Source organism: Thamnophis elegans, chromosome 3 (assembly GCF_009769535.1).
Source record: "Thamnophis elegans isolate rThaEle1 chromosome 3, rThaEle1.pri, whole genome shotgun sequence".
NCBI lineage: Eukaryota > Metazoa > Chordata > Lepidosauria > Squamata > Colubridae > Thamnophis > Thamnophis elegans.
In genome coordinates, this window is record NC_045543.1 from 124,745,335 (window position 1) to 124,760,452 (window position 15,118).

At 39.9% G+C, this 15,118-nt stretch overlaps 1 protein-coding gene across 1 annotated transcript in view; it reads right to left on the minus strand.

Annotated features, from left to right (window-relative positions):
* Positions 1-15,118, minus strand: part of PARP8 (poly(ADP-ribose) polymerase family member 8) — a 227,410-nt gene that overhangs the window by 63,706 nt on the left and 148,586 nt on the right. The window contains exons 8-9 of the mRNA XM_032214393.1: positions 9,812-9,872; positions 7,263-7,353 (exon numbers count right to left, since the gene is read on the minus strand). Of these exons, the coding sequence (XP_032070284.1) occupies positions 7,263-7,353; positions 9,812-9,872 (152 nt within the window). The remainder of the gene's footprint in view (positions 1-7,262; positions 7,354-9,811; positions 9,873-15,118) is intronic.

Genomic DNA, 15,118 nt, shown 5'->3' on the forward strand with positions numbered 1-15,118 from the left:
CTACAATCCAAATCACCATAACAGCAACTGGAATAATCATATAAGAAAAGAAAATACAAGGTGGTTATATGCAGCCTTTTTGAAGTTTTGTTGTTGTTGTTAAGGAGCAGTAACAAAAAACACAATCATTTTTGCTGGAATATCTAGTGATTAACTCTAATTTCTGCCTCAAGTAATCACACAGTACTAATTGGACAAATTACTTGCAGCCTCAGATGATCTAATGTTATAAATTAACTTGCAATAATTTAATATATACCATCATAAGTGAATTTTTTAGTAAAAATGAAAATGATTAGTCAAATCTATATAACCAATTTCCAAACTGACTCATGGCAATAGACTAACAGATGTCCTTGAGACAAGTTGACTTCTAATTACTGTATCCATGATCTCTTGGCAGGATTCATTTGCTGTCTCAGGAAGAGTTTCTTTTTGGTTTTGTTTTAGTTTCCAAATCTAAATCCATTGTTCTAGAATTTTCATCCAAGCACTAACCAGGGTCAATCTTTATTAACTTCCAAGATAGTGAAGGTCTGTAAAGATCATACTTAGGAGGAAGACTACCAGAAAATATCAGGCAGTTGATTAGACTGAGAAAATGAAATGTGTCTTGGAAACAGGCAGCCACCTTTGTGTGAATATGCCATGTAGTCCAGGGATGGGCTTCAAAAATTGCAGCAACGGGTTGGCTGCCCTGTTGCTGGGTGGATGTAGCCATGTGGGCGTGGCCTAGTCGGCCTCCTGCACCATGGTGGTGGTACACCATACTCCCCAGGCTCCGGAGGCTTTCCTCGAGCCTCTGGAAGGATGAAAACTGCTTCCCTGGGCTCCGGAGACCCTCCGGAAGCCAGAAACAGGCCCATTTCTGGACTTCAGAAACTTCCAGTAGGATGGTTTCCCTCCTCCTTGAGCCTTCCCACAGGCCCTACACTTACCTGGCATGATGAACAGGCTCCTGGGAGGAGTAGGGTGGGCATGGTTAGCCAGGGGTGGCATTTGGAGATTTGACGAACTGGGCAGAATCCTAGCTAGAGGATCGCCCAAACCCGTGCTAACTCCCAGCAGCCCATCCCTGATGTAGTTCCCAGAATTTACAGTACTTAATTAGTTACTTAGTTTATTTATATGCCACTCTAATCCAAAAGGATTGTGGGTGGTTTACAATCCCCTCTTACAAGTCAGAGTAAACCACCAAAACAATTTACATTTGGAAGTGTAATTGAACCTATGGACCAAGCGTCAAACAAAACTGCTTAGCCTTGCATGCCATATAGCAGTCTCCCAATTTCTAGAGATCAACTCCATTGCAAAATCTTTAGTCTCCATAATAGTATGTGTGCTGGCAGATATATTTAATTGTGGCAGCAGCAGGGCTCAGACAAACTGGGAAACCTAAATCTCTTGGGCATAACCTGCTGTCAAAGATATTCCAAGGCCTGACACCATCTGGCAGGAGGCCACCCCATCCATTTTTGCAAATCTCTCTTGTCCTCTGGCTGCTGCAAATTTGTTGACAAGTTCTTTGTTAGTCTTCATGTAAGCTGGATGGCCCATGCACTGCTGCTAATTCAGGTTGCTACTTGTGTTGCCCAAGCTCTGAACAATATCTCACGGACACCTAACATCATCACCCATCCAGTCCATAGCTTCAAGCATTTTCCACACTTCACGTGGCCCAGATCTCAATCAATCTTCTCCTCTTTCCTCTCTTCTCTTCTTCTGCCATCCAATATACACCAAGCCCTAAAAAAATCCCTACCTCATAGTTTCTTCATTTCCCTTTGCATCCAATCTGATCACTGCACTTTCATTTCCCTTTCAATAATTTTCACTATTCTGTTCTGTCTATCTTCCCCTTCCAATGCTCCTTACTATTGAGCTCAAAGAATATTTTACTTTTAGATAACCAATATTTTTAAGCATCTTTATATTACTAAGAAATATTAGATATCACTTAAGCTGAAGTTATGTATAATGAAAAGCATTACACATAAGCACCCTGATTATTATTTTGTTTTGCATCTTCTGTTTTAGGATGGTGTAAAGTTTAAAGAAAAGTACAATTTATATAACTCTGGACCATTTTCACTCTCAGCTAACCTACTTAACAGGCTATCATTGTGGGGATAATATATGGAGAGAATCTATGGAAACCTTCTTAAGCTGTTACAGGAATGGAGAGATATTAATACAATATTTATCTCTTGGCTGTACATTCATACCAATATTTACTTTAAAAGCGAACAAACAGTAATAAACAGGAAGACACTTCTGCATCAAATACCGTATTTTTCCCAGTATAAGATGCATCGGAGTATAAGACGCACCAAGGTTTTAAAGAGGCAAATTTTTAAAAAAGTAGGTAAGTAGATAGAGGGATAGAGAGGGAGAGAGAAATACAGTAGGTAGGTAGGGAGAGAGAGAGTAGGTAGGTAGAGGGAGAGAGAGAGAAATACATAGTAGATAGGGAGAGAGAGAGAGAGTAGGTAGGTAGGTAGGTAGAGAGGGAGGGAGAGAGAGAGAAATTAGGTAGGTAGGGGGAGAGAGTAGGTAAGTAGGTAGAGGGATAGAGGTAGGGAGGGAGAAAGATAGAGTAGATAGGTAGGGAGGTAGATAGAGGGAGGGAGGGAGAGAGAGAAATACAGTAGGTAGGTAGGGAGAAAGAGAGTAGGTAGGTAGCAGGGGTGGGTTCCTGCCAGTTCTAACCTCTTCTATAGAAAAGGTTCCACAAATCTACCCTGCTGTTTCGAACCGGTTCCAGCTCCCTCCCCCCACTCATCCGCACGATGCTTGCCCCGCCTGCTGCTCACTGATTGGCTGGCTCACCAATCGCCTCGCCAGCCTCTAAGAGTCCGATTTAAACCTTAAAGTCTTAAAGCTGTCAAGTTTGAACATCCCTGGGGTTTTTTTCTCTAAAGGGTTAGGGGTGCAAGGGCCTTGTAACTTGACAGCTTTAAGACTTGCACACTTCAATGCCAGAGTTCCTGAGCCAACATGACTGGAGGAGGAATTCTGGGAGCTGAAGTCCACAAGTCTTAAAGCTGTCAAGTTTGAACACCCCTTGGGTTTTTTTTTTTCTAAAGGGTTAGGGGTGCAAGGATTTTGTAACTTGACAGCTTTAAGACTTGCGTGCTTCAAATGCCAGTTTCTGAGCCAACATTTTGGTTGCTAAGCAAGAGCGTTGTTAAGTGAGTTTCACCACATTTTACAAGTTGGCCACGCCTACCCAGTTGCATGCCTGGCAGGCCACTCCCACAAAGCAGGCCACACCTACAGAAGAGGTTCTAAAAAATGTGAAACCCACCACTGGTAGGTAGGTAGGTAGATAGAGGGGGAGAGAGAGAGAAGTACAGTAGGTAGGTAGGGAGAGAGAGAGAGTAGATAGCTAGCTAGGTAGATGTTTCTAGGTGTATTTATCCATGTGCTAGAGAAGGAAATTGCTGACAACCTGCAGCACCTAAGACTTGTTTCTGCTGGCACAGCACTTGATCAATCTAATTCTCATCAATCACTCTAACTAAAGAGCTTTCCGAAAGGAAAAAAAAGTTTTTGCACTCTATAAACCTCCCCAAAATGTCCCATTTTTCGTGAAAACAGGCCCGTTTTTTTCAAATAAAAGGCATGAATAGCCGGGGGGGGGGCTTGCAGAGTGCTCCTGGGGGCAGGGGGGCAAAAATGGCACATTTTTGCTCATTTCTGCCCTCCCCAGCCCCCAGGATCTCTCTGAAAGCCTTCATAAGGCCATTTTGGTGAAGGGGCGGGACTTCGGGAGGCAAAAAATGCTGTATTCGATGTATAAGATGCACCCAGATTTTCAGCCACTTTTTTGACAAAAAAGGTGCATCTTATACGGTAATCCCCGATTTACAACTATTGGTTTAGTGACCATTCAAAGTTATGGTACTGAGCTTATGACTGCTTTTCACACTTCTAACCATTGCAGCATCCCTGTGGCCATATGATCAAAATTCAGACACTTGGCAACTGAGTCATATTTATGACAGTTGCAGTGTCCAGGGTCATGTGATCAGTCAATTGGGTAGCCAGATTAACTTAACTGTTTTACTAACTTAACAACTGGAGTTATTCATTTAATAATGGTGGCAAAAAGGTCATAAAATGGAGCAAAACTCATGCTTAGCAACAGAAATTTTGGGGTCAACTGTGGTCGTAAGTCAAGGACTTTCTGTAATGATAAAAAAAAGAATAAAACCTGCTAGTTTTTTTTAAACAAGGAAGCAACAATTTAGGCAGCTGATATAATCAAAGAAATGCATTAACATTTCTCCAAAAGCTCTTCACCACGAGGATCTATTTATTTAGTCGCTTATCTGAGATGGTATAGGTTCTCCTGCTTGAACAGGGAGCTGGACTAGAAGACCTCCAAGATCCCTTTATTCTATTCTAGTCTATTCTATTCTATTCCATCCCATCCCATCCCTATCCCTATTCTATTTTCTATTCCTATTCCTATTATCTGATAGTATTACACAAAAGCATTCAAATGATATTCCCAGGATCTCTAGAGCTGTCAGCCCATCTTCAGGGACAATAATAAAGAAAACCCTTCCCTGACTCTTATTTACTGTATATTCCGCCATATAAGGTGACTGGGCATATAAGATGATCCCCTAGTTTCAAGCACCCTCGAGCCGGATGAAGGCCTCCACACTGCCAGGCTTTCATAGTTTGAGCTCAGCACCTTCCTCCTCCAGACCTTACTAAGCCATCCCAGCACTCATCCATCCACGTGCCCAAGCGAGGAGCACTGAGGTTATAGATTGAAAGGCTGCGCTGGTGGCGGCGTGGCTTTTTGATTGGTGGCGTTGCTTTTTTTCTTTTTCTTTTTGTTTTTGGTATACCCAGTGTATAAGACGACCCCCAATTTTTGAATTTTTTGGGGTGTGTGTGTTAAAAAGTCATCTTATATGCCGGAAAATACGGTAGTTCATTTTTATAGCCACCCATCTTAGCCTGCTGACTCTGGAATATCAAATAGAAATCTTACTGCGAATGGGGAACACACTATTGCCCATAATTCATGGCTCCACTGGCCTTAGAAAAATGCACAAGCTTGTAAAGTTCGGAGCAAAACAAACAAACCCCAGTGGAGCTTTTGGGCTTTCATTAACCACTCTTACTAGGGAGGAAGTCAAACAGGGGGCAATGTCCCTTCCAGCTCTGTTATTCTGAGAGAGAGATGCAACCAATCTCTAAGTCCTTAAGGTCCCCTGCATGACTCAACCATTCCCAAGAAGACAAATTAAAATAGCAAAGGCCTTCTGGAGGGTCAGAAGTTAGAGACTGTTTGTCCTGTTATTTTATAGGAAGACAATGCGGTGAAGGAAGGGAAAACACAAGCTTCCTTCTAGTAAGCCGTAAGTCCCTGCAGACTCAGGGATAAGTCTAAAGGCTGCTGTATAAAAAGGCCATGTGTGTGGGCTGAAGAAGAAAGTAGAAGAAACAGCAGATACCAGAAAACAACAACAATCACGAGATGCCTGTGGAGGAAGCCCCAGCTGGAATTATTGCTATCAAAGCCTATATAAACAGACTCGCCTAGCTTTCTATGCTGTCTGGCTGAGATCCATCTCGTTTCATGGCCACAGAATAGAACTGGTTCCTAATATTGAAAAGTGTTATTTAAAAGGAAGGAGGCAGATGAGATTTTTTTTTGACTTTTGAGCCTAGAGGAACATATTTTTTAGGCCTCAAGGAACCCCCTACACTTTCAGGCTCAAAATTAGTATTTATTTTTCACATTTGTGATTGGCCCATCTCTCTCAAACTGGGATTCTGGGTGATGTAGCATAAAATGTTAAAATGTGAAACAGTATCTATATATGTTAAAATTTAGGAGGAGGCAAGAGTGATTGAATACCATTAAAATTAGTTTAAAAAGCAAAGAGGAGGCCTTTCAGGTTACTAAATCTCTTGGCTGCATACTCCTCTGGGCTCCCCACTCAAGGCTATGGAGCCATGTTTTAATTTCTTTACAGAAGGCCAGGACAGTGGGGGTATGTTTCATCTCCAGGGAAGGAATTAGATATTATATTTATTTCATGTGTAGGCTCAAATATATGTACTAAATGAGTTCTTAAAGTAAAAATAATGAATAACTTTTTCCTTTCCCTCACCTCCTCACACCTTTCCCCCTGGCCTTTGTGGTGGCTCCAGCCAGGCAAACCCTGCATCTCCTGTGCCCACAGAGGACAAGAAACCCCTAAGCTGCTGCACCTGCAGAAAGGCAGGCGTACCAGAGGTGGGTTGCTCCCAGTTCGTCCCGGATTGGGCAAACCGCTAGTAGTGGCGGTGTGAAGATCCGCCCACCCACCTGGATGCTTCTGTGCATGGGCAAAAGTATCGCGTGTGCAAGGAAGCATGCCTGAACCAGTAGTAAAAAAATTGGCAACCCACCAGTGAGGTGTACCAGTTGCATAAGGTCTCTTACCATCTACTACCCATCCCTCCTTCTCTCCTTATTCACTCAACTCATGCACACTCTGGAGATTGGAGGGTTTCTGTTGGTTTCTACTTTTTTCAAAAAATAAAAAATAAACCATCTTCTCTCAGTGAATCTCTAGTAACCTCTCATTGAATCCCAGGATTCCATGAAACCTGAGTTGAGAAACCCTGGGCCAGAATTTTCCAAGGAAGCAAAAATTCAATGCCTTTATGCCAAGGGTTGAATGCCCATTGAATCTGTTGGTGTGTAAAAGGAGTATAACAAGCCTCAAACTGCTGCATTTTCTTTTGGGTATGCTTTATTTCTTTTTTTTTAAAAATGAATTTACTTTTGAGTTGTTGGTTAGGATTGCTGACAGTCCAAAGAATCTGCCTTGTTTTCACCCCCCAAACATTGAATTCTTAAGGCTCTCAGGAGAATAAACTATAGCTCTACATCTTAGCAGAGTCCACTAACAAGACAGCTCCACACTTCCTTCTCTACAAGGGTCTTCCAATGACAAGGGACTGCCATTGAAATTTAATTAGAAGACAGCACAAAATAATGAAGTTATCCCTTTTCTTTGTTAACAAACTGTTCTGATCATTAACTATCCACATTGATTGGTTTTGGAGTACTGCTATCTACCCATACTAGTTCTACATAGTCCTCACCTGTATTAAATAATTTTTAACAATTCAATATATCTTTTCAAAGAGTACACTTATGTACCACCTTAGTGAAGAAAGCTCATCACAAACACAAAGAAGTCATTATGAAGATATTAAACAGGAAAAAGTCAAATGTAACTTACCAGGTCCATTTAAGTACTGTGTGAGTGAACAGTGCAAACGCACAATTATAGGCTCTGTGCGGATTACATCCCAGGCCACTGCAATCTCTTCCTGCATGAGGAGCACAACAGGACCTTAGCCATTATCAGGAAATTTACATTGGACATTTTTTAAAAAAATTTCACAGCTGGCGAAGGAATTGAAGATGCTCACCTAAGTTCTTTTCTAAACTGATTGACCAAGACAAATGTTGTATCAGCTGCTATCTAATGTACAAAAAGTCAGGAGTAGAACTAAAATGGGACTTCAACAGGAACTAGCTCTATAAGTGGAAAGAAATGCCAAATTTGCATAGTTGTAACAATACACACACACACACACACACACACACACTGTGTGTATTTGTGTGTGTATATATGTATATGTGTGTATGTACCAGGGGTGGGTTTCTCGCCCCGTTCCAACCGGTTCGGTTGGAACGGGGCCGGTGGCGTCCTCGTGCACGCGTGCGGTGCACGCATGTGTACTAGCGTCTGTGCGATGCTCCAGCTGATCTTGGAGGATCACGCAGGCGCTCTATGCGTCCTGCGCATGCGTGGAAGCGCAGAACTCGTCAAAACCGGGTAAGGAGCGCGGACAGGCGGGTGGCCCCTTCGCCGTTCCCGGAAGTTACTTACTTCTGGGTTCGCCGACCAACCGGTTCGCAGGGACCGCCATGAACTGGTTGAAACCCACCCCTGGTATGTACATATGTATATATGTATGTATGTATGTATATATGTATGTATATATATAAACTTTGTTCTGGAAGATTTGGTTCTCTTAGCTTTCAGAAATGAAACCAAACTCAACAACTTATCTTTTACACTTGGAAGAGATAATCTTTAGAGATATTCATTGGTATATACATCATTTGCATGTAATAGGTTCCAAGTTCCTTTATTTAATGTATCCCCAAATTGGGCTGAAAAAAAAACCACGCTTGCGACAATATAAATCACTATAAATTGGGAGCGTGCAACTTTTCTGAACCAGTAGTATCTTAATACTTAGGAGGTAATACAAGGGTTTGCAAAAGGGTTGTGCATTGGCCCCTTTTGCTCCCCCCGGAGGCTTCAGGAGGCTTCCCTGAAGCCTCCGGAGGGAGAAAAATGGCCCTACAGTATATACTTTCCACCTAGCTATGTTGAGAGTACAGGATTCTACCTCAGATCTTTTAGTCATCACCTTCAGAGGTGGGACTGAGGGCTACAAAATATGGGCTCAGGGGCTGCACTAAAGATTGACCACCTATGGTGTAAACAGCTGAAGAAATGAGTAGTCACTTTAGAAAATGCAACTTCCATCAGGAATGTGTGAATCAGTACAAATCCAATCTGTTTTGCAGTCCATGTTTTAATTTGCATAAAGAGCTTTTGTACAATTTTTTTCCTCATATAGCATTTTTAAAATCAATTCCCTACTATATCTTCTTAATAAGGATAAGTAGGTTTTCTTCACAAGAACATAACTACCGTGTTTCTCCAAAGAGACAACCCACCTTGAAAAGAAGCCCTATCACGTTTTTGAGCGCATGTGATCAAATTAAGCCCCACTCACAAATTAGCCCTAATTAAGACCCTGCCCTCCCCGGAGTGCAGGGGCTGGGGAAAGGTACAAAGGTAAAAAATAAGCTAGGGTGGGGATGGGGCGGTGGAGCTGCCCTACTTACTAGGCCTCACACCAGTGGTGGGTTTCAAAATTTTTTGGAAGCTCTTCTGTAGGTGTGGCCTGCTTTCCGGGTCCACTGGTGGAACCTCTTCTAACCGTTTCGGTAGATTTGATGAACCGGTTTTACCGAACTGGTGCGAACCTGTAGGAACCCACCTCTGCCTCACACACCCCAAAACCTACCTTGTCTTCTTCTGCAGCCGCTTGCCACCACTTGGATGCATTGTCCCAGCCTCTATTTTACCTTTAGATGCCTGCCAGAAGGTGAAATGGAAGCCAGGGTGATGCATACGAATGGTGGCAAGCGGCCAAAGAAGAAGTGGGCCAGTAGCAGGCTCCTGCTGGGCGGGATTGTTGGTGCCACCACCATGAGGTGAGTCAATAATTAGAACCCTCCAAAAAGAAAGCCTAGCTGTTTTTTTTTTGGGGGGGGGGCAAAAGAAAATAAGACCCAGCCTTTTTTTTGGAGAAACACTGTATCATGTTTTTGTATAGAACTTTCAGAAACCTTCATGTTTTCTTTTTCAGACACAACTGGGAAAATGTTTTTATCCAATGCAATTAGTTCATTGTAATTCAAGGTGTGTCACATAGGCACATCTTAGTTTAGGCATATCTCACAAATGTGATTCCAAAGAAATCTAGGGCATATTGCTTTTATAGGCATTTACCTTTGGAAACCATTCTGCAGATATTTCCACTGAAAACAAAAAAACACATCCCCCCACCATGCAAGAAAAAAAAATGGATTTAAAAAAAGTGGTAACTGCCTGTGAACAATTGACTTTATATCCTGCTGAAAGACAGAGACAGCTGCTTTTCAAACTTCATTATACAACCTTGTTATTAAATTACTTACATCAAGAAAGCTAACATCAATATGCAGATCAATATCTACATCATCAATGGCTCCATATTCCCTGAAAGGAAAGAACATTACATTATATCTAAGTCTGGTATTTTTGATCATGCTTCCCAAGCTAACTGGCTATCGGAAAAGCAGTTTAAGCAGAAAATCTATGTTTTTACAGTGAAAGGGGTTTGATTTGCCAATGGATTAGGATAAATAATTCTTTAGTGATAGAGTAAATGTTCTGTATGCTGCAGGTCCACTATTCATAGTTCAGGAAAACCTTGAAGAGTGCATGCTAGTGAAAATAGACAGGATTTGACTGGATGAACAAATAGTCAACACTAAAGATGAATGAGCTAATATAATAGCATCTCTTCCAATAAAGAACCTTTTAAAAAATTATAGCTAATGAATAGTATTTGGAAATGTGATTTCACTGAAATCAATATTTGCTTAATAATAAAACAATAAAAGGGAATATTTGTAGCCCAGGGTTGAACTGTAGAGTCCTTGATGCTCTGTGAGCTTAGTTGTTTTCTTGCAGACATTTCATTCCTAAAGTAGGTAACGTTATCAGTGCACTGGGTGATGTTATTTAGTTTGGTAATGAAAGGTTAAAGTATCAAGCAAACATGGTTATTTTTTCAAGCTCATCAATTATAAGCATTGTTAAAGCTCATCTGAAGAATCAACACTGTATTCCCACAGACTTTTCATATATAAGAAAACTATACTTCAGAATTTAAAAGGAATCTAAGAGAAAAAAAGAATTAAAAATGTTTTGGTTCTAATGCAGGCTTTATGATAGCAAGAATTTATCTTCTAGAACACGAGTGTCAAACTCCCAGCCTGCGGACTAGATGCATCACCCATGCCCACACCTGATTTAGCAAATTGGGGGAAACTCCCGATATATCACATGACGCCTTGACAATGTGAGTATGACAGCCCTGTTCTAGAATGAATCTGGTTGGAACCAAGAGTTTTGTTATTCCTTCAAAAGAAAGAAAGATTAGGTTTTCTAACTTCCCTGACAACAATTTTACCTAGCATTTTCTAGAATAAAGGTATTCTCCCATGGACGCTGTCCAGTATTTGACAATTGGTATAATACCTATCTTTTATATTTAAGACAAAGCTCAGTCTCTGGATAAAAATCCATAGAACAGTAATTAGGCAGCAAACCTCTTAAATTGCTAAATTCAATTAGAATAACAATGTGCAGCAAACACATTCTTTTTTTATCTACATATTATGAAAGACACTGCTTTTGAAATTTCATTTCAAGAAGAAAGGAACCTTGGTAAAAAAAATTCATGGGTGGTCTTCTTGCACTTATTCTAGTTTCAAGGCGTGTGTGTGTGTGTGTGTGTGAGAGAGAGAGAGAGAGAGAGAGAGAGAGAGAGAGAGAGAGAGAGAGAAAGAGAGAGAGGGGGGAGGGAGGGAGAGAGAGATTAAGTGCCCAATTGATCTTTCTGTAATCATCCCTCTGGCAAACTGCAGCCTTCCTGGCTTCCTCATGTTCACCCACAGCCAAGAGAAGACACCATAAGCAGACTCCTCCAAGTTGTGTGTGTGTGTGCGTGTGTGTGTGTGTGTGTGTGTGTTATGATGTGTTGATAGATAGGGAATATTCAGAAAATAACACCAGCAGCAGTTGCCTCTGCTATCATTTCTAAAAAGAAAAAGAAAAAAAGCTCAAACTTCCCCCAAAATAAGGTAGGAAAACAAACATTTCCATAAAATTTTAAAAAGTTGCAGGGCAGTTTTTGGCACAGTGTTCAGTTTTTGAATCTTCTTAGTGTGTTATAGGAATTTCCAAATCATACCAATCAAAAAATGGATCGCCTAGTCCTAAATATCCTCCCCAGGTACAAAATATTCATGAACCAAAACTGGTTAAGCGGAGAACATACACTGTCATACCGTCCCCAAATTTTCCTTATTACCCCAGATTACTTTGGTTTTCTAAACATACTTCCAATCAACCATTGACTGTCAAAGACGACTTCTATGTCTCATGTAGTGTCCAGAGTAATTCTTGTAAATAGAGGTAGTCCTCGATTTAGGACCACAATTGATCCCAAAAGTTATGTTGCCAAATGAAACATTTGTTAAGTGAGTTTTGCCCATTTTACGACTTTTCTTGCCAAAATTAAGTGACTTACTCCAATTGTTAAGTTAGTAACACAACCGTTAAGTGAACCTGGCTTCCCCATTGATTTTGCTCATCAGAAGATCATAAAAGGTGATCATATGACATTGCAACCATCATAAATACGAACCAGTTGCCAAGCTTGTCAATTTTGATCACATCCAATGGGGATGCTACAACAAAGGTAAGTGTGAAAAACGGCCATAAATCATTTTTTTTCAGTGCGGTTGAAACTTTGAACGGTCACTAAATGAACTGTTGTAAGTCAAGAACTATCTGTACAGATGTTGTTAGAAGCTGGCCTTTTGTTTGGCAACATTTCAGCTTCTCATTCATTTCTTGCAATAATACAAGAAGCCCAGTAGTGCAGAGAGTCTGAGAAGCCACAAGAAAAAGCAGCTCCTTGTCTAAATATAAACGTCTTTATGTTACAGGGCTATGTCATGGCAGCTTTGAAAAAGCACTGCATGCTATTGATTGATGAGTTGGAATGGAAAGTGGGAACGAGGCCTCCTATGAAGGTGACCCTGGTTTAATTTACAGTGATGTCCCAGTTGCCAGACTAGGTTATGGAAGTTGGAGCCTAGCCATAAAGCTGAGAATAAAAATCAATCAGTATTCAAGGGAGCATTTTTTTTTTGACCACCAAGGAAGTTAAAACACACTCAACAGTTTGCACACAAGAGATGGCTTTTTAAAAAAAGAAAAGAAAAGAAAGGGATGCTTCCGCATTTATTTGTTCCAAGCCAGAAGCAACCAGCTTCTTAATGGATTGCGTCTCAAAAGACATTGAAGCAGGTCCTGGAGAAATTAAGCATGGTGGTGTTTTTTGTTTTTTTTTAATAAAAAGTTAAATTTACTTTCATAACTGCAAACCCAGAGGGAGATTATTATGAAGCTATGTACAGCTTTTCAACCATAGCAGTTATCAGGATATGCAATTAAATGATTATCTTATTCATTTCCTCCTTGGACTTTAATCTCCAACATTCTGTATACTCAATGAATTTCCACTTAATTCAAATAGCATGTAATGAAAATATTTCCCCCCTGTACATATTGTCTAAGGAACTGGAATGTACACTCTCAATTCAATTTGCATATCACTGAGCAAATGAAACAAATGAATGTTAAGGTAACTTTTGGTTCACTTTGGATCTGGATAAATGGAGTGACTGCCAATGAAATAGTCTTAGAAGATTGTGTTCAAAAACTGACAAATCATTCAGATTAAGAGGAAGACAAAGGCCCTAATCTGCAATGATGTTATACCGTATATATCTGGAATCCTGATGAGGACTAGTCCATTGTATGGTACACTATAAACCTGATCCATAAAGATTAAGTGCCCTATAAAGCAAGTGGAAGAAGTAGGATGGACATTATTCAGGGGAATTTTGGCAATTACAGTGACCACTTTTCCCCCTGGCGGTGATTTATTTTGGTTGATTCATGCAGAATACAAGTGTGCAATTCAGTTTATGAATAAATGAAGGTACTGAACTATCAAGATTCTGGACCAGACTATACAAGAGAGTTACCAATTGCTGCAATCATGTGAAATAACTCTTGGTTAAAGGAAGAAAGCCAGCAATATATAAGTCTACTGACAGTATGCTGAAGATGTTAGGCAGGAACACTGAAGGTACAATCTTAGCCATACATATTTCAGAGAAGGGGAAAAATCATTTTTAAACTTTCTATATTTATGATATTTGAACTGCAGCCTCTAATAGATTCAGGAAATATTACCAGTTTCATGAAATGTTGGTCAGCATCATTTACAGGAACAGAACTTCCCTTTCTATCTAAATATGTTTAGGATTGTGGCTTTAAGACAATCATTTAACTGTGGTTGGTATATTTAGAAATAATGAACTGACTCACCTAAGTTGGCAGTGAAGTTAAAAACAACATTTGCAGTATAGATAGCCTTAACAATTACAATTAAAAAAGTTTACATCGCTCATCACCTAATTCAGCTTTTGCTCTTTAAATTATCTCATCACTCCACTAAATAATCCAAGGCATGTCTCTGAAGAACAGATTTCTCATAGAGGCCTAGAGTCAGCAATTAGGATTTTTGCGTAGCTACTTTCAAATTAGTCTCCTATTTTAAAAATGAAGAATTTTTTTAATGTTCTAAGCAGCAGTGATTATCTAAATCTCGTTACTATAATTGCTTCCCATAATGCTTTGATGCACAAACGGTTTGAGGCATTGTGGGATATTTAAATGGATTTTAGAAAAGTTCTGATTTCTGCCCAGAATTTCTTCAGGCCTGCAACCAATTCTGCCTATATTGATTTGACTATTTTCCATTATAATGGCCAAGTAGAAAACATTCTGTTTGAATGAATGCCTGGTTCAATTCTAGTGTAACTTAAAAGAAAACCAGGGCTTTGAAATGTGTCTCAAGACAGCATTTAGATCACCAAGTTAGAATTTTTGCTATGAAGTAAAGATAATTATATTTCTATTTAATTATAATCACATTTCTTTTTTCATTAATACAAATGGCTGCCCATCTCATAGCTATTTTTATATGTTCATTCTTTAATTCTCATCAGTTTCTGATGAAATATTTTCTCTTTTTTGTTAAAATGTAATTGTTTATCCACAAAAAATTACTTTTCCTTGCTTACATAGATATTCTTAATATCTAAAGAAAAAAAATGAAAAAAGCATTTAACACCCTGAGCTTATTGAAAGGATGAAGTCATTTAATAAAGGAAACCAAAGGACTGAACTCATTAGTCAAAATGATCATACTTGAATTTATTGTACTTGATTGGGACAACATAGCATATGTAAAGGTAAAGGTTTCCCTCACACTTATGTGCTAGTTGTTCCCGACGCTATGGGGCGGAGTTCATCTCTGTTTTAAAGCCGAAGAGCCAGCGCTGTCTGAAGACATCTCCATAATCATGTGGCCAGCATAACTAAATGCCGAAGGCGCATGGAACGCTGTTATCTTCCCACCAAAGGGGGTTCCCATTTTTCTACTTGCATTTTTATGTGCTTGTGAATTGCTAGGTGTTGTATATAGCATATGTACCAATATTTTAATGATTTAAACTAACCCAAACTGAATCAGGTTTTGAGATTTGGATAGAATTGATTCAGATTTCTGAACCAGAAAAATTTTGGGGATTCTT